This window comes from Canis aureus, chromosome 23 (assembly GCF_053574225.1).
Source record: "Canis aureus isolate CA01 chromosome 23, VMU_Caureus_v.1.0, whole genome shotgun sequence".
NCBI lineage: Eukaryota > Metazoa > Chordata > Mammalia > Carnivora > Canidae > Canis > Canis aureus.
In genome coordinates, this window is record NC_135633.1 from 14,308,452 (window position 1) to 14,333,131 (window position 24,680).

General features: G+C 36.9%; 1 protein-coding gene across 7 annotated transcripts in view; it reads right to left on the reverse strand.

Moving 5' to 3' along the window:
- Nucleotides 1-24,680, reverse strand: part of FAR1 (fatty acyl-CoA reductase 1) — a 68,100-nt gene that overhangs the window by 33,950 nt on the left and 9,470 nt on the right. For all 7 annotated transcript variants that reach the window (XM_077866428.1, XM_077866426.1, XM_077866427.1 and 4 more), the window contains one exon: nt 712-907. In XM_077866428.1, the coding sequence (XP_077722554.1) occupies nt 712-900 (189 nt within the window). In that variant the 5' untranslated portion in view covers nt 901-907. Of the gene's footprint in view, nt 1-711; nt 908-24,680 lie in introns of those variants that run through there.

Below are 24,680 nucleotides of genomic sequence, written 5' to 3' on the forward strand. Positions count from 1 at the left end.
TCGTTGGGAGGGGGATTAAAACATACTAATTACAAGTGATTAAAAGGTACTAGATACTACCTAATTAACTAAAAAATCACATAGCTTCTATACTAAACTTACTATCAATGAATGTCAGATAAATTCATTCACTGAGAGAATTCAAAGCTTACAATTATGAAATAATTTTACTCCAGATCATTTCAATTTTTTCTTAGCAATATTTTTCTAAAGGTTCAAAATGCATGACCTATTCTTGTATTCTAAACAACCTCTCTGTCATCATGTTCTTATTTGTCAAACGGGAATATGTTACTTTGCTACTTCCTAACACTGCTGTGGGGAACAACCAGTGCTTACCAATTTTTAAGTGGTATCAAAGGATGTTTGGCAGCACACTGGGTAGTTAGAAACTACCTTGTAATTATTTATTATTCTGAATACTACCTAAGATATCTATTAATTATAAATAACAGGTCTCAAATATTCTAAAAACACATTAAATATCTACCATATAGGTATTTTAGAACTTGTTACACAATTTTGCCCATCACAGAGGAAAGTTATTTTCTCCTACTCATCACAAGACATACCCAGTTTATTGCCATCCTGTAGAATTTTTTTTTTCACTAACTTTTTTCAGGACACTGAAGAAGCAAACTGAACTGTTGAGGATTACAGTAATTATATATACAAAAACATACTCTCTTCTCAATCATTTCCCCCACTTACCTTGCCACTAATTACTTCTTCTACTCGCTCTTGGGGTGTCTGTCCAGCTTTCTGTCTCACCAAAACATACACTGAATTCACCTTAGGACAAGACCTCAGCAACTTTTCCAGAAGTACCTTCCCTAGGAAACCGGTAGCTCCAGTGAGGAGGACATTCTTGCCTTCATAGTATTCTGGTATTGAAACCATTCTGATCCTAAGGAAAACATAGCAAATAAATATCAGTTCAAAGATTTATGTTAATTCTTCTTACTAAAAATCTCTTGCCATTGAAATAAATATTTTAAAGGATAGACAAAAATTAAAGTCAATGTTAAAAAATGGGGACCTTATCCTCTGGGTCATTGTAGGAAGGTGAGAAGAACAACAAACTGCACAACTGGTTTCTGATCTCAGCGTTTACCCCCTGGATCACCTCCGACAAGTAACTCACCTTTTCTGCACCTGGGTTTCTTTAGTACTGTTTATATTAAATGACTTCTAAAAGTTCCTTCCAACAATATGAACCCCAAATCTTCACTTGAACCTCAGTTAAACCCTACAGACCAATGAATCCTATTTCTCTGTCTCCAAAAGGATTTATAACACCAAATACAGGTCAGCAGTAAGACTCAATTGCTAGCTTGTATAACATGGCAAGGTATCAAATTCACCTATCATCACCAGTTGGAACAAGAAAAGGAAACACCAAGTCCTTCTCTTCCATGTCTGTAGTGACAATATATCCAAAAGGTGCTTTAAATCTCCCTTTTAAAAAAGTCACAGTAAGAAATACTTAGGCTGACTTATCCTCCCTGTCCAAATTCTACTAAAACAGCAGAAAAGATAGTGTACTAAGAGAACAAACAAAAGAACCATGATGAATGGAAAAAAACAAGATGCAGAAGGATTCATGCAGTATGTCACTATTCAAAGCTCAACACATTCAAAACAATGCTCTTTATTGTTTAGAAATGCACATACACACAATAATATTAATAGATGCATGAGAAGGAGTGCAATACAATCAGAGAAGAAAATAGGAACTTCACTTGTATTTATGGGGTTTGGGGGTTTTTTGTTGTTGTTTTGTTTTTAAGATTGTATTTATTCATGAGAGACACAGAGAGGCAGAAACAAAGGGAGAAGCAGGCTCCTTGCAGGGAGCCCAATGTGGGAGACTTGATCCCCAGACCCGGGATCACACTCTTGAGCTAAAGGGAGACACTCAACCGCTGAGCCACCCAGGCATCCCTTGTATTTCTGTTTTAAGCTCAGGAGTAGATATGTGTTTTATGTCCAAATTTTTCATAATGATAAAAATAATAAATTTATCACAATCTGAAGATAAGAAGTAGACCCATTAACAAGCAGAAAGGAGGGAAGGAAAGAAGGAAAGTATTTCTAGAAGAAACAGACACAACTAAATTGACAGAGAAGCCATAGCAAAAGAAATAGCAACTCAGGCAAAGCAAGCACAGGAGAGAACTTACATGGGGGCAAGAGCTCTCCCAACTCCCTGAATAGAGAACACCAAGCTCAGGATCAAGAAGCTGAATTGAAGCACAGGGAAATCAAGGTAATTAGAGGATTGCTCACACAACAGCTGAGCCACTCATGACAGTCTTACTTCCTGTATAAACTTGAGCTCCCAAGGCTTAGTATCCAGATCTGCTGAGAACATCCAGCATGGGTGCTAGGGACAAAAGAGAAGTAGGGCTGAGCCTGACATTTCTCCTAACAGCCACAAATCCTGGTCGGGGAGGTGGAGAATCAGGACAGAGGAAACCAAAGCAACCAAAAAACGTCTCGCAGCACTTGAGGCCCAGAATCAATTTTAGGTCCTAAGCCTATCTGGCTGCTGTTGGCCCTTAAAACAATCTCATGCATAACTCTTGATCAGTAATCTCCCTTAGAGAAAAGCTCTTTTGGAAAAACAGAGCTCAAAAAACTGAGAAGAAGCCAGTATCAGCCACCAAAACCAATCATCCTTGTCCTTTGTAAATATGAATAGATAACCAAGGATCACCAGATATTTAAGAAATATCTAACAAAATTAAGAAGGACCAAAATGAAAAACAATAGAATCAATCACAAAGGAAACGAAGATAATGAAAAACTTAAAGAAAATTTAAGTTCTAACAGAAATTCTCCAAGCCATTACAAGAATATTGTATCCATAAAATAAACTACTATGAAAAAGGAACAGAATAAGAAAGCATGTGAAAATCAGAAATTCAAATGTACAGAGAAAAATCCAATAAATACATAAACTATTAAATGTAAATGAATTTTAAAAATAAATGTAAATGAATTTAAAAAGGTCACTAAATACAAGGTTTATATGGAAAAAAGCAAATGTATTTCTATACATCAGCAACACAGAAAATGAAGTTAACAACAAAAACACTATATACCATTTATCACACCATCCAAACAGCAAAATACTATAGAAAATAGCCAGTACTGATGAGGACACAGAGAAACTGGAACCTATGTACATTGCTTGTGGGAATGTAAAGTGGCTCAACTGCTATAGGAAAGGCTGGTGGTGCCTTAAAAAGTTAAATACAGAATTATATGTCCTTGTAATTCCACTCCTAGATATATACCACCCCCCAAAACTGCCAACAGGTATTCAAACAAGTACATGTACATGTATGTTTATAGCAGTATTGTTCGCACAGCCAAATAGTACAAACAGCTCAAAATGTCCATCAACAGATGCATGGATAAACAAATTATGGTCCATATCCACAATGGAATACTATTCAGCCATAAAAAGGAATGGACTGACACATACTACAACAGGGGAGTGAACTTCAAAAACATACTAAGTGACATAAGCCAGATACAAAACATCACATAGTATATAATTCCATGTATAGAAATATCCAGAATAAATCAATCCATAGAGACAAAATGCAGATTGGTGGTTGGCAGGGGTGGTGAGGAGAGTGGACAGTGGGGAGAAACTGCTTAAGGAGTTTTACTCTGCAGTGATGGAAATGTTTTGGACCTCGATGGAGTTGATGGTTGCACATTACAAAGTTGGTGGTTATAAATGTACTAAATGCCACTGAATTCTTCACTTTAAAATGGTTAATATAGGGCAGCCCGGGTGGCTCAGCAGTTTAGCGCTGCCTGTGGCCCGGGGTGTGATCCTGGAGACCTGGGATCGAGACCCATGTCGGGCTCACTGCATGGAGCCTGCTTTTCCCTCTGCCTGTTGTCTCTGCCTCTCTCTCTCTCTCTCTCTCTCTCTTTCTCTGTGTCTCTCATGAATGAATAAATAAAATCTTTAAGTTAATTAATTAATTAATTAAATGGTTAATATATTGTGTAAATTTTACCACGATAAATTGTTTTTAAACTACCAAAAGTTAGAAGTAAGTCTGAAAGGTATTTGAGAGCTCTCTTCTGAAAACTACAAGACAGAGAGAAATTAAATAATACCTAAATAAATAGATACACAATGTACATTCTTGGATTAGAAGACATCTTTATACAATGTCAGCTCACCATCCTTAGATTCAATACAATCCCAATCAACCTGTAAGCTGTTTTACATGTGGATGGAAACTAAGATTCTAAAATGTTGTGGCAATAGAAAGGGACAAGAATAGCTAAGACATACACTAAGAATAACAAAGCTGGAGAACTTCAATACCATACAACAAGTTGTATTATAAAGCTGCAGGAATGTGGTATTGGGACAAAGAATAGTGCAGTCAATTCACTATCCCTATAGAAAATGAATCCTGACTTCTACCTAATACCACACACAAAAATGAATTCTAGATAAACACCTAAAGATGAAAGGTATCAAGAGGAGGACAGAACAGCTCCATGATCTTGGGGTAGGCAAATATTTATTAAATAGGACACAAGAAGTGTGTCCTAACCAGAAAACAAAAATACTCATAAACTGGAAGACACCAAAATTAAGTTCATCCCATAGTACTATTAATAAAGAGAAAAGGCAAATTAAAGTAAAAGATATTTGTAGTAATAACAAATGATTACTATCCAGAATATATAAAGAACTACAACTCAATGAGAAGAGATATATCCATAGAAAAATGAGAATGGCTTGGGGGAAGCATAAAGGAGAGTATCCAAATGGAATTACCAAAGAAGATCCAAATAGCCAATTAGCACATGAAAAGGGGGCTCACCTTCATTAGTTACCAAGTTAAAATCACAATGTTATCCCAATACACTGTCCCCAATATGGCTAAAATGAAAAAGACAGACAATAAGTGGTATTGGTAAGGATCCAGAGAAACTGCAACTTTCACCTACTGCTGGAGGAAGTATAGGTTGGTATAACACTTAGCAAAAGTGGTATTACATACTGGGGCTGAACACTTACATATCATATGACTTAGCAATTCAACTCCTAGTTATATACCCAAGAGAAATGAGTACATATGCTCACCAAAAAACTGATAAGTATGTTTATAGGAGCACTGTTTCTATTGGCCCCAAATTAAAACAACTCAAATGTCTGTCGACAGTATCTTGTATACATTAATTGCATATTCATACAATGGAATATTTTAAAACAATGAAATGAAGGAACAATCACTATATACAATATGGATGGGTCTCACAAAGAGAACACTGAGTCAAAGAGGTCAAACATACAAAGTGTATACTATATAGTGTCATTTACATAAAATTCAAAAACAGGCAAAGCTCATCAGTTAAAGGTTAGAACAACAGTTATCTTACAAAGAAGAGGTAGTGACCAGAAGGGGGTGTGAGGGAGGCTTCTGAGATACTGATAATCTATTTCTTGATGTAGATTGGTTCATTTTTTAAAAATTCAACAAGCTGTACATTCAAGATTTATGGACTTTCTTAACATATGCTATATACCAATAAAAAGTTTACTTTAAAAAATAAAAACATCGTATGACCATATGTCTTGGTTTCCCTGGAATAAACTTGGTTTATACATGCTATCCCAGCTTAAGGAGCCCTCTTAAGTATTTCAGTTTATACAATAAATTATATAGTTACTCTAGTTATAACCCACTTTAGATCTAAATAAAACTATTTCAAGATTTCAGTGACTAAAAGCCTAATTAAAACAATAGCATGTTAAAGATAAAATGTTAATAACCTCATAGGGGAGATATGAAGAAAACTGTGTACCAATATACCTAACAAATCAGGCAGGTATTAATAAAAATTATATGGTAATTACATGTTAACCATAGTGTACTTAGAACATGGCCTAGATGGGGATCCCTGGGTGGCTCAGCAGTTTAGCATCTGCCTTCCACCCAGGATGTGATCCTGGAGTCCCAGGGTTGAGTCCCACGTCAGGCTCCCTGCATGGAGCCTGCTTCTCCGTCTGCCTGTGTCTCTGCCTCTGTGCCTCTGTCTGTCTGTCTCTCTCATGAATAAATAAATAAAATTAAAAAAAAAAAAAGAACATGGCCTAGAACAATCACCTGATTCTCTGAGCTTCATTTTCTTCATATGTAAGAGTTTATTCAATAAAATATTTATTAAGCACCTACTAGACACCAGGCACAAGAAAATTTTCCATGGGTGTACATACACATTTAAAATAGAAAAATATATCAGGCAGGCTTCCCTTTAATAACTGAGGATTTACAGCCTGAATATATGATTGGCTCAACCCTAAACTAATAAACTACATACTTTCTTTCCTCATCTACAAAGACAACTTCCCTCTAAACCCTAAATAGCAAATCTGTTAACACAAAATAGCAGAAAATCTTTATCAAACCTGATTTTTACTAGTTTCAGGTAACTAGACAAAGCTATTTATTTACATGTGACTTACATGTTTTTCTTCATAGAAGAAAGAACAGACTTTCTACAAGTTTCCCATTTTTATCTCTTTGCTACCAAAAGCTTGACAGGCCTTAAGTATTTTAAAACTCTATGTCTAGGTATTCTTGATTCCTTTCATCCACCAATACATTTATTTCACCATACTAATTTATTGGCAAAGCTAGCACAAATAAGAATTCTTTCAAGGCAAGTCCAGGCCTGTCATATCTTCCACACAGTCAGTCCTGCCAGTGTAGCCAGAAGCTACTAGAAAATTGAAAGCCAGGAAAGAAAATGCTGCCAATCCTTCTAGAGCATGCTGTTTTAATTCCAACTGCGTGATTCTATTATATAGCAAGATATCTAAGCGCCTATCATCTGCTGACAAGTAAGTAGCTGCAGCATTGCAACACTGAGGAAAAACAGCAGCACTGCCATTCCTGTGTGCTGGGGCGGAGGGGCTATGAAATGTGATTCATATTTATTTTTACTGTTCTTGAGCTGTCTTTTAGAAAACATCACTTAACAGTGACAGCTGAGTTTTTTTTTTTTTTTTTTTTCAAAAAGTATCTCATCCTCACAGAACTACAACAAATACTAAAATTTGTATGGAACCATAAAAGACCCCAAATAGCCAAAGCAATCTTGTGAAAAAGAAACAAAGTTGGAGGTATCACAATCACAGATTTTAGGGTACACTACAAAGCTGTAGTAACCAAAACAGTATGGTACTGGCACAAAAACAGACACACAGATTAATACAATGGAATAGAGCTCAGAAATAAACCCACACTTATATGGTCAATTAATCTATGACAAAGAAAACAAGAATATACAATGAGTCAAAGACTCTCTCTCCAAGAAATGGTGTTGAGAAACTGGACATCTACATGCAAAAGAATGAAACTGGACCACTTTCTTACACCATACACAAAACTAAACTCAAAACAGATTAACGACCTAAATGTGATGTGAAACCTGAAACCATAAAACTCTGAGAAGAAAAAACACAGGCAGTAATCTGACTTCAGCCTTAGCAATATTTTTCTACATGTCTCCTCGGGCAAGGGAAATAAAAACAAAAATAAACTTCTGAGACTATGCCAAAATAAAAAGCTTTTGCACAGCAAAGGAAACCATCAATAAAATGAAAAGGCAACCTACTGAATGGGAGAAGATACTTGTAAATGATGTATCCAAAATACATAAAGAAGTATACAACTCAACACCAAAACCTACAAATAATCCAATTCAAAATGGGCAGAGGACCTGAATAGAGATTTCTCAAAAGACATACAGATGACCAAGAAGCACATGAAAAGATGTATAACATCACCAATTATCAGGGAAATGCAAATCAAAGCCACAATGAGTTATCACCTCATACCTGTCAGAATGGTTAGTTACCAAAGACAAAAAAAAAAAAAAAAAAAAAAATCACATTGTTGGTGAGGATGTAGAAAAAAAGAAACCCTCATGTGCAATTCAGGGGAATGTAAATTGGTGCAACCATTGTGGAAACAAGTATGGAGGGTCGTCAAAAAATTAAAAATACAATTACCCTCTGACTCAGTAATTCCACTACTAGGTACCCAAAGAAAACAAAAGCACTAATTCAAAAAAATATGTACTCCTATGTTCACTGCAGCATTATTTACAATAGCCAAGATATGGAAGCAGCCTAAGTCTCCATAGATGAATGGGTACAGATGTGAGATATAGATATCTCTACACACACACACACACACAATGGAACATTACTCAACATAAAAAAAAGAGTGAGATCTTAGCATTTGGGGCAACAAAGATGGACTAAGAGGGCGTTATGCTAAGTGAAAGAAGTCTGACAGGGAAAGACAAATACCATATGACTTCACTCATATAAATGAATGAGTGAAGAATACAAATGAATAAACAAAAGGTAGAAGTGGACCCATAAGTACAGGAAAACAAAACAAAACAAAACACTAGTGGTTGCCAGAAAGAAGGGTCAGGGGAATAAGCAAAAATGGGTGAAGGAGAGTGAGAGGTTTAGGCTTCCAGTCATGGAATTAGTAAGTCACAGGGATGAAAGGTACATTATAAAGAATTTAGTAAATGGTATTGTAATAGAGGTTTTTGGTAACAGGTTGTGGCTACACTTGTGGGTGGTACAACTACTTGTTGCAACACTATGTTGTACACCAAAGCTAATGTAACATTGTGTGCCAGCTATACTTCAATTAAAAAAAAAAAAAAAAAACTTTTTCTGGGATGTCTGGGTGGCCCAGTGGTTGGGTGTTTGCCTTCAGCCCAGGACATGATCCTGGAGTCCTGGGATCAAGTCTCACATCGGGTTCTGTGTATGGAGCCTGCTTTTCCCTCTGCCTGTGTCTCTGCCTCTCTCTCTCTCTCTCTCTCTCTCTCTCTCATGAATAAACAAAATCTTAAAAAAAAAAAAAATACCTTCTCTTATGGTTCCAAAGTTAAGGAGGCAGAAATCATTTAAAAGACTAGTAAATATCACTATTACTTTCAAGGTTTTCTTGCTAAAGTGGGTTTTCCCAGTGGTTTTACATTAGGCATTTATATTTACATTAAGAAAATATATTACAAATGTACTTAAATGGAGATACAGTCACTTACTTCGTACATTACAGTCCAGATGCTGCCACTTTGAAGCCAGGAGATCCTAAGATAAAATTACTACTCTGAACTTGTATCCTTATCAGTAAAAAAAAGAACATGCAATAGAGGTGTCATGGGCAAAAAGAGCCTGAAATAGCCTCAAATAGAGAAACCAGAGAGAAGTTCCAAAATAGCACTCAGTCAACATAAACTGCACCTTTGTAACACAACTATGCTCTCATAATAAATGTCCTAATATTAGTGGAAGGCTAATCATGTTGTCTCAATTAGTTTTAAAAACTTAGTTAAGATAAATGAGTAAAGATCAGGTCTTCTCTCTCATTTTAACTTTTTTAAAAAGAGTTCTTTCAATAGATACAGCTATTAAAGTAAGAGCCTAGGGTATTACAATCACCAGAAAAAAAAAAAAAAATCTAGCAAAGAAAAAAAAAGTCAGCTCTTCAGTGCCAAGAAATGGAGATTCCTTTCCCTGTATTAGAGCTAAAAACAACTCAAATTAAAACTCTTAATACTCTTTCAACTAGTTGTTTCAGACACTTGCTAAGCAGAGAACAATTATTCAGAGAGTAGGGCATGGTAAGAAGGAATGAGAGGCAATTCCAGGGGCTTGAAGCCAAGTTTTATAAAAGGCTCACCAGTGATGAGAAAAATACATAACAAAGGGAAGAAAGGAAAAGGAAACTCTATCAAGCACAAAAAACCTCATATCTCCATGCTTTCAGAAACAATCTCCTATAAGTTTCCTTAATAATCATCTTGTCTGGGGAACCTGGGTGGTTCAGTGGTTAAGCATCTGCCTTTGGCTTAGGGAGTGATCCCAGGGTCCTGGGATAGAGTCCCACATCAGGCTTCCCAAAGCAAGTCTGCTTCTCCCTCTGCCTACTTCTCTGCCTCTCTCTGTGTCTCTCACGAATAAATAAATAAGATCTTTTTTAAAAATTATAATAATTGTCTTGCCTTAGATTGCTCAGCACATCTGCAGGCAGAGCTGAATTTGAACCAATATCTTCAAACTAAATCCCACATGGAGGGATGGGGTGCAGGCAGGGAATTAGGTTTCTACTTGTCCTATGAGGTAAAAGTAAAGGTAAAGGTAAAGGTAAAAGCATCAACTCATGGATAAGGACTTGAGTGCACAACACTAGAAGAGAGGTTCAGAGAAAGTGAAGTTGGAAAAAATGATCTGGAAGGTTCATTTTATTTTGTACAATTTCCTACAGGAGGAAACAGAACAGCATTCTTCACTACAGGGCCTTCTTGGCATGTAACAGACAAAAATTTGCTTCAAAGAAATTTTAATATATGAAATAAGGCAAATTCTGGCTGGCAAATCCACATTATTCTACAGTAAGAGTTAATGGGCCTAACTAACAACACAGAAAGAACAGAACTGGTTTGGGTAGACCCTTATACAATTAAAATTTAATTTTAAATTAAAATTTAAAGGCAATTAGATCTTACAAGGACTTCCTTGGGGGCCATTTCCAGAGGCAGCCAACAGAGGGAACAGAAGAGGTCCACTGTCAAAGAGAACTTGACTCAAAGACCATCTAGTTGGGCTTTATTATTGTCACTCTCAGTCTGAATAAAAAAGATCTTTTTTTTTTAAAGATTTTATTTATTTATTCACAAGACACACACACACACACACACACACACACAGAGGCAGAGACACAGGGAGAGGGAGATGCAGGCTCCATGCAGGGAGCCCGACGTGGGACTCGATCCCCAGTCTCCAGGATCAGGCCCTGAGCTGAAGGCGGCGCTAAACCACTGAGCCACCCGGGCTGCCCTGAATAAAAAAAGATCTTATCCTCAGGTTAAGAAATATGTGCTTATCAAAAGTAAGTGGATTTATTTCCAACTCTGCTCCACCCAACCCACTGAAAGAGCCTACCTAGGCAGAATCATTCATTGGAATGTTAGAAATAAAAAACGCAGGTCAGTAGAGAGGAGAATAAGACAGAGTAGAAGACAAGAAGCTCTGGGGTCTTAAGATAAACAACACATTCAAACATGTTTCTACAAATATCTATGCCAAAGTAATCCTAAGGATCACTGAACTTTGAAAACACGTATGGTACGTAACTATGAGAAGTGTTGTGTGAGGGAGCAGGGAGGATCAGAATATACACCTTAAAATAGGTCACTGTGGCATACGGATTACTTTGAGATAAAAGCAATTGAGATTTAACAGATGCAGAAAGAAGTCCTCCCTGAGCTTCCCCAACCTGACTAAAAGCAGAAACTTCGGAGAAATGAGCACTGCCATAATGAGGACTCTGGGGGAGTTTCATGGCCAAGAAGAAGTAAATAAAGATAGCACTGAGATGAGTCTGCACAACAAACCTTACTAAAATAATCTCTATCTTCTATTACTTTCCCCATATACTTATCTTCCTACAATGTACTGCTGCTTCTAGAAGCACAAACGACTTTGCCTATGTCTAGCCACTTAGCCATATTTTTTTTGCATTTTTAATTAGCTTTATCTTTTAAATTGTTTTTTATTTTAATTCCAGTAGATTAACATGCAGTGGTATATTAGTTTCAGGTGTACGATACAGTAATTCAAAAATTCTATACATTGCTGGTGCTCATCATAAGTGTACGCTTTAATTCCCATCACCTATTTCACCCATCCTCCCATCCATCACTTCATAATTTATCATCCTATGTTAATACAATACATAAGCTTCCAAGTCTTACCACCGCTCTTTGGGTTTTCATGTCTTTCGGTGACATGTAAAGCCTAGTGCACACACACACATAAAAACAAACTAGAGCACATGCACACACCCCTTTCCTCCTGTTAATCTGTCTTTTGTCAGTTTAATTAGCAGGCACCAGCCATAGAACTAAAAGGGTAGGAAAAAAGTGTTTCCTCCCCTACATAAGTAGGAAACTAAATCCCATTTTCAGTACTGTATGAAATCATACCCTGCTATATGCTTTTTCCTGCTAAATAACATAGGTCATCCTTTGTGGAAACAAGCCTTACCTATAACCTGATATCATGATATAGTAGGAACTCTTGGGCTCTGAGTCTAGCAGGACTGGGATGGAATCTAGCTACATTAATTTATCTTAGGGCTGAACTTACCTATTTGGTTCTCTGGTTTTCTCATCTTCTAAAATACAGAAAGCATACCCAGTCCCTTCACTTCATAGCATTTGTGTGATGATTAGACACACAGTTACATTTTCTTATTTATCTTCCCCTTAACTTCTTTGACAGTGATTCTCAGTATGATCTCTTGGCAGTCAGTACAAACTACAATATTTTAGTCTAAAAATGTTTTATGGTCTTTTCCGGGAAAAAAAAATATCATTTCATTATGAGTTTAATTTTTAGACTTGGAACAAATGTTTAATTACCAAAGCAAGACCAATAGCTATTTTATTTTGGAGCTATATATTGGTATGTTCACATGAATATATGCCCATTTTTTTTAATTTGAGGAAAGAAATTAATGGTTTTTAGCAGAGGCAATCTTAAGCCCCAATCACTGAGGGCCTGACAAAACAACTGACAAGATATACCTACTTAGTGGCTAAATAGGGGTTAACAAGCTGTTAATTGCTTCCTAAAGTGGGAAGTCAGGCTATAGGCTCAAGGCAGCCTTATTTTAGGAGCAATATACCCAGGTAATCTCTCTACACTCGGTGGCATCAAACTTGCAGATGGTGGTGTAGCTCTCCTGACACTACTAATACAGCAGAAATAGGTACAATTATTTTGAAAAACTGACCATATTTACTAGGGAACATCAAAAGATGGGAAGAACAAGAAGATTAAGGAAATATTATTTGCAATGTCCTAAAAGTGGGAAAAACTCAAATATTCATTAACAAAATGGATAAATAATGGCATAGTCCAACAAAAAAAATCCTATATAGAACTCATTGAGTTCTCAATACTAGCCAAAGAACCCAGATGCAAAAATAATACAGCCAACATCATTCCATTTATACAAAACTCAAACAGAAGCATATTAATCTAAGTGTCAGACATGAAGGTAGTGGTTACCTCTGGGGACGAGGGAAGGGTCACTAGTGGGTCTTCTGGGGCTCTAGTACTTTCTGTTTCTTGCCCTGAGTATGATTACATAAGTAAGTTCATTTTATGATTATGCACTGATTAAACTGTACTTGTGAATTTCTCTATATTGGACTTCAAAAAAATTTATTTTTCAGATGCTCTTTCCTACATCATTAAAAGATGCTTTGGGTTTTTTTGTTTTTGTTTTTTTGGATTTTTTTGTTTTTGTTTTTTAAGATTTTATTTATTTATTCATGAGAGACACAGACAGGCAGAGACATTGGCAGAGGGAGAAGCAGGCTCCCCGTGGGGAGCCCGATGCGGGACTCGATCCCATGACCCCGGGATCATGACCTGAGCCAGACGCTCAACTACTGAGCCACCCAGGTATCCCAGTTGCTTTGTTTTTTAATGTATTTCCCAAATCTCACCATCAGTTTTAAATAGTTCCACAAAAGCCCTCACCAAATTCAGGAATCAGTTGATTTAAGGCAGGCTGCCTAGAATTCCAACTTTGAGAAACACTTCCTAGCCATTTTCAAGGTAAAATGGAAGAAATAACAAGTAAGGATTAAAAAAAAATCTTTAAACCTAACCTTTAGAACCTTGTTTCTGTCCAGCTCAGGGGGATGAAGAACTTCAACCTAAAGGTCCCATCCAAACCACTGCACTAAGAGAAAAACCCTGGCAGAGTTTTTAGAAACATGGTTTCACCAGCAATGTGGGATGTATAGAATAGTCAGTTGCCTTAAATTTGGACTCTTATTATTTGTTAGACAAGTTTCTGAGGCATCCACTTACTCAAAAAGCTGCAGTTAATTCCCTATTCTCATAATATGAGTCTAGACCAGAAGGTGGCAAACTTTGCCCCAAAGCCAAATCTCCCCTAATTCTGTTTTTTGTAAATAAAATTTTGTTGGAACACAGCAATATCCAGCCTTATGAATCACTCATACCTGCTTTTATACTTCAACAGTGAGCTGAGTACTCACAACAGAGACTTTATGGCCCACAAAGCCTAAAATATTTACTGTCTAGCCCATAACAGAAAATTTGTAGGTCCCTGGCCTACACCAAGATCCCAGTTTCTGTTTCAGTTCCTGGGTCGTGGTGTGTTCCCCCAAGGCCATAACGCTAACTTGGACCCTATTCTTCCTGGCTGAACTCCTCACAATCTGCCTAGCTCTTACCAGTTCCCTCTCCCCAGAATCTGTCCCTAAACCTAGAGCCTCTATTTGGAAATTCTATTTCAATCCTAATAAATTCTGGACCCTCTGGAACCTATGGAAGTGAAACATTCTAGTGAGAAATAAAGCTATTTCCAAAGACCCCTGCTCCAGTTCCTCAAGGCCCAAAAATTCACACCTCAAATATTTTTACCAGTCCAATTTAGAATCAAGTTCATGAGCCATTGCCTGCCACCACCATCCCCCCCACCACACGCCGCCCCCCCCCCCCCCCCCCCGCAGCCTGAAGATTAATTTATATACCCTCTTTGGGAGGCTATACCCTTATGTTTAGGCCAAGTGAATCCCTATATTGGTGCTTCCTTAACTTTAATATGCACACAAATGACCTGGAGACTTTATTATCACACAGATTCTGATTAAATAGGTCTGGAATGAGCCTGAGATTCATTCTTCATTGCTAACAGTTCCTAACTGATGCTGGGAACCACACACTCTGAGTGATAAGACTGTACTAAACCCAGTGATCCAGAGTGCCAAGACTAATTATCTGTAATAATCTTTCAAGTGCACACACATACATCTTTACGTTACATATTCATGGTATTTAACATAAAATGTGATATTCCACGTGTAACTAATGCTCAATTTTACTCATTCTGAAAATGCAACTTAAAACTACAAGGCTTATTTTTTTCACTTATGAGACTTACAAAGATTGATAATCAATTTACACATATAACAGACTCTTAAATTGCTGGTTGGGCTTTAAATTAGTACATATTATGGGGGGATGGAGTCAGACTCTGGCAATATCTACCAAATTTTAAGTGCTTGTGATTCTATTTCTAAAAGTTTATCCTGCAGCTATTCTTGCAAGCATGCGACATGGTGTATTTTAAAGCAACACTGATAGCAAAAGACAGGAAACCCAAATGTCCACCAACAGGTGATTGAGCAAACAAAGCAGTACATTACTATAATGGCATAATCTGCACCTATAAAAAGAATGATGTGGTTAAACATATGTATAACTGATATGCAACAGCATACATGATAAATCTTAAAGATTTTTTTTTTTTAATTTGACAGAGAACACAAGCAAGAGCAGCTACAAGCAAAGGGTGAGGGGGAAGCAGGTTCCCTGCTCACCTTGATCCCAGGACTCCAGGATCATGACCTGAGCTGAAGGCAGATGCTTAACCAACTGAGCCACCCAGGCACTCACATGATATATTTTAAAAGCCAAAAAGAAATATACCGTATGATACATAATCTTTTATGAAAAAGAAAAGGATTGGAAAAAAGTATGCACATGCTTATAAATATATAGATTACTGCTGGCAAAAAAAAAAGCCAAAAAATTGGTAATGATGGTTACCTCTGGGAGGGAGAATTTGACAAGTAGGTAATAGACATGAGCAGCATTTACTTTTCACTACATATCCTTTTGTACAATTTTAAATTCTGTACTATGTGCATCTATTATATGTATTTTATTTATTTTTTTAATATATTTTTTAATTTTTATTTATTTATGATAGTCACAGAGAGAGAGAGAGACAGAGACACAGGCAGAGGGAGAAGCAGGCTCCATGCACCGGGAGCCTGATGTGGGATTCGATCCCGGGTCTCCAGGATCGCGCCCTGGGCCAAAGGCAGGCGCCAAACCGCTGCGCCACCCAGGGATCCCTATTATATGTATTTTAAAACATTTTTATAAAATAGAAATATCAGAGGATACCAAAAAAAAATTTTAAAGCACAAATTTTCCTCTCAATTAGCCAGTCTCCACTATATTTTGTCTTCTAATTATTTACAAATTCATTTACACCTGTTAGAAAAAAGTTGACAAATCTTTTTGTTGTTGTTGAGTGACACAAGCAGGCAAGTTTATTAAAGCAAAAAGAACACTCTCAGCGTATATGAGAGAGCAAGAAAGAAAGACAGACAGAGACAGGGAGGCAGACAAAGAGACAGAGTGAGTTGCACCTTACAAATCTTTTTAAACGTGAAAATAAAAGGGTAGTGTTGTTAAGGGGAAAAAAAGCGTATTATCTTTCTTCTGCTAATCTTCATTACTTATATTTTCATTCCATTTCTTTATTAGATGGAAAATCTATTAGGTCAAAAACCAGATGATAACTATGAAACTGTTCAAGCCTCTAATAGGTTGGATTTCAAGAATGAAATGTGAGAAATTCATTCCCCCTTCAGATAATGTTGACCTTTGGATCAGATGCCCCCTCTTCCATCTGAGAGATTGCCTATGTTCACCACATTCACTAAGTAGTCACATACACAGAACTACCAAATACAGTTCTGCAGTGAAGTCCTGACTTGTTCTACCTGTATGTTTCTTACTGCACAAGCATTTTCTGACACAAACTGTAAAATCCAACAAATCTGTATTTATAAGGACTAAGTTCTATGTTTTAGAAATTATAAATTTATTTAGAGCAACTAAGTACTGAATATGAACGTCTCAAGTTAATGCCTAACTATTCAATCCATCATTTAACAGCTGTATCTTGAAGTAGGGTCCATTTAGTTGTCTTACTCTTAAAATCTGGCTCCTTTCTGCCTTCATCATGTAAACAAAGCCAAAGTCAAAAACTACCGATGGAAACAGAAAGGAGACCCAATGGACAAGGAATAAGATATTTCATCTATCTTTTCATTGGGAGTCACTGACTGACTCCCAATCAAAAGTCATTCTTCTGTGTTTAATACAGCACATTCAATGCTGTTTTTGTATCACTGTCCTAGACCTCTAAGCTGGATGATCACTTGGTGGAAGTACCTAAGGAAATTCAAGCACCAGACAAAAAGTTAAGGTAGATGGTCTTTTAATAACCTTCAGATTCCATCACTGAAAAGTGAGAAAAAAGTTTCAAATATCCCTAAAAGGAATGAATAACAAAACATTCTAAACCAACAGTTAGCAAAGGTCTTCTGTGAAGGGTTTTTAGGTAGTAAGTATTTTCAATTCTGTGGGCCATACACTCATTATATCAACTACTCAATTCTGCCATTTGGGGCAAAAAATCAGCCATAAATAAATAAGTAAATGAATGGGTATAGACGTGTTCCAATAAAACGTCATTCCCAAAAAGAGGAAGGCAGTGTGAAAGCCATAGTTTTCTAGCACCTATTCTAAATAGTGATTTCCAGTATTTCATATTCAGGAAAATGAACGCAAATGAGAAACATATAGATGGGAAGCCAGTCTAGTCTGAAAATTCATCACCTGTGATTTCACTAACTAGACTTATCATGAATATCACTGTAAAACATTAAATACCTATTTGCTATAATATCTTCAAAAACAAACCAACACATGAATGCCAGGCTTCAGAAATAAATATGCCAGTGGCTAAATGCAAAATGAAGACATAATCTATAGCCTATTTCAATGTGTATTTAAAAAAATCTGTATTTTTAAAAAGGAAAGCCCATTAAAAGATGTTCAGAGGTGAGGTTTGGGCAATATTATTTTGGAGAAAAGGCTGCAAGTAAAGAAGAGCACAGAATATACGCCTGTTGCAGACTCAGAAACCCTAGACCACTATCTCTTTAAAAATAATTTTGATAATCAAAAAATAACACAGAACTGGGGCGCTTGAGTCACTTGGGCATCCAACTCTTGGTTCTTGCTCAGGTAGTGGGTGATCTCAGGGTTGTGAGACTGAGCCAAGCGTCAGGCTCCATACTCAGCGCAGAGTCTGCTTGAGTTTCTCTTGTCCTCTACCCCTACCCACTGTGCACTTGCACACTCAATCTCTCTCAAATAAATAAGCCTTAGAAAAAATTTTTTTAATAATGGAATTTAAAGAGGTCATGAGCTAATCCAACACTATAGCAAGAGATAAAAACCTGTATACTGGTACACGCCTAAAAGAACCTCAGTTATTCTCCTCTACAGAAAAGTAGAACATTATTTACAATTTTACTTAGGTAGAGGTTATATAAGGAGGTTGGGAGCAGGAGGGAGGGGAAAAGAGTCTAAGCACAGGATAAGACTAAGGATAAATATCACATAAACATGAAAATTCCCCAGAAAGCTGTAGGTAGCCACAATGACAGTGAGGGGATCCTATAAACCCTATACATATGCCTCTGTTTCCTCCTCCTTTTCCCTTTTGTTTTTCCACTAAAAGGGAAATGGAGATTTTAGGTATCTCTAACCAACTGAAATTAGTTAACTCTCTAATCCAGAAGTTCATGAACAGGCTTTGGTGCATCTGTTTATATATGTGTGCAAACACACAGTCCTACCCATACATCTGCACATTTTTCTAGGGAAAGAATCCACTGCTTTTATCAGATTCTCAAAGAGGTCAATTAGCCTAACAGTTAAAAACTACCATCAAATTTTATATGTATTATGCGTGCAGGCCAGAAGGAAGGGGGACTTAACACGCAGAGAACAGACTTCATGGGTATGATGAAAAATCCCATTCACATCTACTCTGGAGTAAAAAATGTATATAAATGGTTAAAACATAATTATACCAATCTCCCTTGAGACCTGTTATGGACTGAGCTGTGTTCCTCCAAAAGAGATGTGAAATTCCTAACTCCTAGTACCTCAGAATGTGACCTTATTTGGAAACAGGATCGTTGAAGATGTGATTAGTTAAGGTAAATCATATCACACTGGAGCAGAGTGGGTTGCTAATCTAGTTATCACTGGTATCCTTATAAGAAAGAGACATGTAAAGACATAGAGCTACACAGGGAGAACTCCATGTGATGACAAAATCAGAAATGGGAGTTACACAGCTACAGGCCAAAGAACACCAAAATTACCAACAAAAAAGCTGGGAAGAGGCAAGGAATGATTCCTTTGCAGGTTTCAGAGGGAGCACGGATTTCAGACTTCTAGCCTCCAGAACTATGAGACAATAAATTTGTTGGTTTGAGCCATCCAGTTTGTGGTATTTTGTTATACAGCAGCCCCAGGAAACTAATAGAAAGCCAAATATCAGCATCAATAGCAACTAAAATTAGGGTACAGTGAAAAGATGATGCTTATGGGGCAGCCCAGGTGGCTCAGCGGTTTAGTGCCGCCTTCAGCCCAGGACGTGATCCTGGAGACCTGGGATTGAGTCCCACATCGGGCTCCCTGCATGGAACCTGCTTCTCTTTCTGCCTGTGTCTCTGCCTCTCTCTCTGTGTCTCTCATGAATGAATAAATAAAATCTTTAAAAAAAAAAAAAAAAAGATGATGCTTATGCTCTCATGTCATAATAAACATATCAGGGACACTTCCCAACACATGAAATATAGTTTCAGTTACCAAAATAGACTATTTAATACTCAAAGATAGACTGGCCTTTGCAAATGGGTGCAGGATACAGTGGTTAAAAAAAAAAAAAAAAAGTTTTATATTCCAAAAAATAAAAGACCAAAATAAGGGTAATGTTTAAATCCCAAAACAAATAATTTAGGTGTATTCATTACCGTACCTTTGCACATTGTCAAATCTCAGCATATAAAGGCAGATTCAGCAAAGCAGTGCTCTGGTTATCTATTGCTATATAACAAAATCACTCAAAAACTTAGTGTTTTAAAACATAACCATTTTCATCTCTTTCATGATATCTATAAGTTAGGAATTTGGAAAGAGTTCAAGTAAACAGTTCTAGCTGAAAAGTTCTAGCTCCTGATCTTAGATTCTTCCTACCACTCCACAAGAAGTAGTTTGGGCTGCTTTGCAGCATGGCAATCTCAACCTAGATTGCTTACAAAGCTGCTGAAGTCTCCAAGATCAGTATTCTAGTGAGTTATGTATAAGCTCTCTCATCTTTTTCTGATTGTGCCTTGGAAGTCACACAGTGTAACTTCCGCTGCATTCTACTGCTTGTAAGTGATTCACAAGACCACCCAAATTCAAGGGGAGGGGAACACATAAACCCCACCCTTCAGGATGAGAGAAGAGTCCAGATCACATGAAAGAACATGTGAGATGGGAGATATTGTTAAAACCATCTTTAGAAAATACCATCTGCCACCAAGAGTATGGTGAGATAACTGCTTATAACTTTTGAGACTATCAACTATTTAATCCATGTTGGACCTATTTCTCCTGCCTAGGAAACAACAGAGTTGTTCCTTGTTACATATTTTTAGCTATCCAAACTCCTTAAAAAAATATAGCCCCATGGGCCTCATACTTTGAAATATTTTGCCTACCAAATAACCTCATTTACTGAATAAAAATTTCACTTTCGCTTATTCACTTACTTGTGAACATATAATCAGTAAGCTACCACTTGGAGTTGACACATTTCTAGCCAAAAGCAAACCAACTCATTTTAGTTTGACTATGAAGAGGTTTAACCTTGTAGGCAAGTACATATTTTAAGATTTTTGATAGTCTTCCATCAAGAGGCATATTGGGAACCATTGGTCTTGTGTCTTTTCCACTGTATTTTAATAACTCTGCAATCATTATTTCATATTTTAAGATTCAACATAAAACCGCCTCTAAAAGTATGCTGTAAGCCACAAATAAAGGGCCAAAATGCAAACTCAAAATGCACAAACTATTTACTGTACTCAAGCTGGTAAGAATAGTGGGTTCTTTTTTCCTTTTTCAAAAATTAAGGCTTATAAGGCATTTTTCCACAAACAAAAGAATAGCTGTAGCATCTTGGTTAACATTTCTTTTTTCAATAAAAGATGCTAGTGTCCAACTCTGTTGTAAGAACCTATTGAAGTAGATATAATGGGCACTCTGTTTTGCCTACACAGACACTGGCCTATGAATACTTAACTCTCTGAATCCTATCTCCCTCAATGTCTAAGATACTTCTTGGTGGTAAGGAATCCCAATAGGTTCATTAGTTCTCTTACGGGCACTACAGAACTACATTATACACTGAGGTGGCTCCATAAGCATGGCACTTTGACCAGCTATAAGTGCCTCATCTAAGGTAAGGCTTCATTATCCTGGGAAGTATCAGACATTAACAAATATCAGACTCCAAATTCCTTTGAGTGATATAAAAAACACAAAGACATCTTTAAAAAGTCAAGCTTTCCTCCATCAGAAGGTAAATGTCAACTTTACAGGATTAAAATGATCTGCTGACAAGAAAACTTTAATTTTTCAATAATATCCACTTTCTGTCTTCAAAACCTGTACCAGTAGGGTAACTTTTCTACTGTAAAGCATACAGAAGAAGGGTTGAGTTCCTATTAACACAGTTTGGTAATATATAGTTCCGTTGCTTGTAGAGAAGTATGTGTTCAATTGCATTCTGGGAGAAAACAATTTTTAAAAAGTAGTTGCCACGAGTCACATGATTTTTTTTCTTATATAAACTACTGTTCTACAGACTCAACTTACCATAATAAAAATGTTTCATGTTAAGACATGAAATTGTCATCCTAATATTTTCAGAAAAGTGAAATAGCCAATATACATAGCTGTACTAATACCTTAAGTGTACTACCAAAAATCAGGCTTCTTGAACACAACTTTTAAAAAGGGAAATATTCCATTTGGCTTAGCAATTCATGGAAGTTGTACATTTGACTCCATAATATATGTAAGGGTTAATATAAAAATATTTCAAGCTACTCAGTAAAACTGATCTTAACAGGAAAATGTATCATGCTTACCATGAATATTACATGTAGACTATCTACAGGTTTACCCAAAAATTGATTAGTAATCAGGCAGATGACTAATTATGTATTTTGTAGGGTGTAATTTAAAAGTACCAAAGTCTATTCATGAAGATTAGAACAAGCTGGTAAAATCAGGTATTTCACCGCTTACAGAAGCAGTTTAGATTCAGTTTAGAAGCATTTCAGACTCAGTCTGAGTATCATTGCAAATGCCAAAAGCAGAGAAGTGCTTTGAAGTTCCTGCTTTATGCTTTATTTCCTGTTTCTCTTGTGTCACTTTCTTGTACACCTTCTGAATCTGTTCTCAAGGCTGAATCTAAAAACAGATACATCCTCCAAGGCAGCATTTTCCAAATCACGGTAAATGGGGCTGGGAAACTGTATACTTTACCCCCAACCAGGGATCAACAAAGTATATTAGCAGATCAAAGACTACCAAATGTCCTGAGGTAAAGAAGCCCACTGCGCTACACTTAAGCCCAGCCTTTTACAAATTTCCTAACACAGCTAGGGAAACAATGCTCAGATTACCTTCTAAAGTAACCATTATATAAAAATGGACCAATTTTCAATGGACTACAAATGATTTAGAAAGCATGATCTTCCTTTGTTGCGTAAGACTACTTATAAATAAACGATTAAGCCAGTCATTAAGAGTCGCAAAAATGAGCATGTTATTAGAATGCACTGAAGAATTCAATCTGTATAAAATCAATAACTCTGGCTGCTGCAACTCCCAATGTTACAAAGCTCCTACCACATATGCACACTCAAAAGCTGGAATCCTGTAATTTTCAAGAAAGGTACTTGCTGTCAGCAAAGTCGTGTTGTCTTTAGCTGGCCATGGTTTTCAAGTCATTATTTTTTACTTTTTAATTAAAAATTAGCATTAGTTGAGCTTCGTACATATCATTTGAGTTGTTTTCTTAAATGTGCAGAATGTATTACACGACTGCATCACTAGGATTTGAGACCTACAGTTTTCTAACTAGTCTAGACTTTAAGACAAGTACATTTTCCGTGATTCAATTAGGATCTACGCATATCTCTAACTGCTGAAGAAAATCCTTCCCCCCAAAAAATGCTTGTACTTTGGTAATTATTACTATTTTTCCACCAGACAGTGGGAATTATTGAGCTAAAGAATGACGCAGCTAAAAGGCTGGGATTAAAACAGCTTGAGAGTCACTGTTTTAAGAAGGATCCCTGCCCTGGCTATAAGGTCACCAACACAAGTGACAGACATAGGGGCAGGTGTTGTCCCTGCCCACCAGGTCTACATCAACCAAATGTGACAAAAGGACTTGGAATCAGGCCCTTCAAAGTAGTAATTATAACTTCACTTAAGCTGGATGTGAACGACCCCTCCAGTCTCTTGTTCTGGAAACCATCTAGAACTGTCTTTAAAAGGACCAAATCGGGGATCCCTGGGTGGCTCAGCGGTTTAGCGCCTGCCTTTGGCCCAGGGCGCGATCCCGGAGTCCTGGGATCGAGTCCCACGTCAGGCTCCTGGCATGGAGCCTGCTTCTCCCTCCTCCTGCGTTTCTGCCTCTGTCTCTGTCTCTCTCTCATAAATAAATCTTTAAAAAAATAAAAAATAAAAGGACCAAATCCGATAACAAAACCCTCTTCTCAAAAATCATTTCCTGGGGACACCTCAATGGGTCAGCGTCTGTCTTCAGCTCAGGACGTGATCTTGGGTCCAGGGATCGAGTCCCGCCTCAGGTTCCCTGCCAGGAGCCTGCTTCTCCCTCGGGCCTGTGTCTCTGCCTCTGAGTCTCTCATGAATAAATAAATAAAATATTTTTTAAAAACCTGTTTCCTAGTTTATCTTTAAAACTTTGCCAGGTTCATAGATACAGCTTGCAACTAAATGTTTTTAGGTAGGGATCAACTCAGAAAGGTACAGAAAACGGGAGTATTTGATGACTTTGTGAATTCCTAGTATCCTTTTTTACCTGTGAAACTGATTTCAACTCTTAAGAACCCTACCTGAATAAGCCTTATAACCATGGGTTATTGTGCTAAATATGGGTTGAGAACTATACATCAAGTAAAAACATTAAGAGTATAAAAATCCAGATAATCCTTAGTCAATTATAAATTGAAAATCAAAGCCACAATGCTAAAAACCATAGCATATAAAGATACTTCCTTCTTCAGAAACTGAGATCTAGAATGAAGACAGCCAAAATACACAAGTACAACAGACCTATAAAAATCAGTAATGAGTAACACTGTTGGCACTGCCACTAACCACCTGACCTTGGGCCAGTTAACTGCTCTGATCATTCAAAAAATTCACTGAAAAGGAGGCAAAATCATTGATGGTTAAATCCTCCTTCTTCTAGTTCTCAAAGTCTACATATCTATTATTATGCTGTTTCCTAGTAGTACATTAGATACTCAGAGAATTATTAACTATAACAGGTCACAAGGGTTATCACTTTAAAGCAATACACTTAAAATTCACTGATCTTCAAACAGTCAAATGTCTCAATAGCAGCTAATTCAATTGTTCCTATCTCCTGAGGATTCTGCTTATGCTAAAAACCATTATTATGATTACATTTTAGGTGCAGCCCACAACCTTTTAAAAACACATATTCCTTTTTTTTTTTTTTTTTTTGAAGATTTTACTTATTTGACAGAGAAAGAGAGAGCACAGTAGGCAGAGT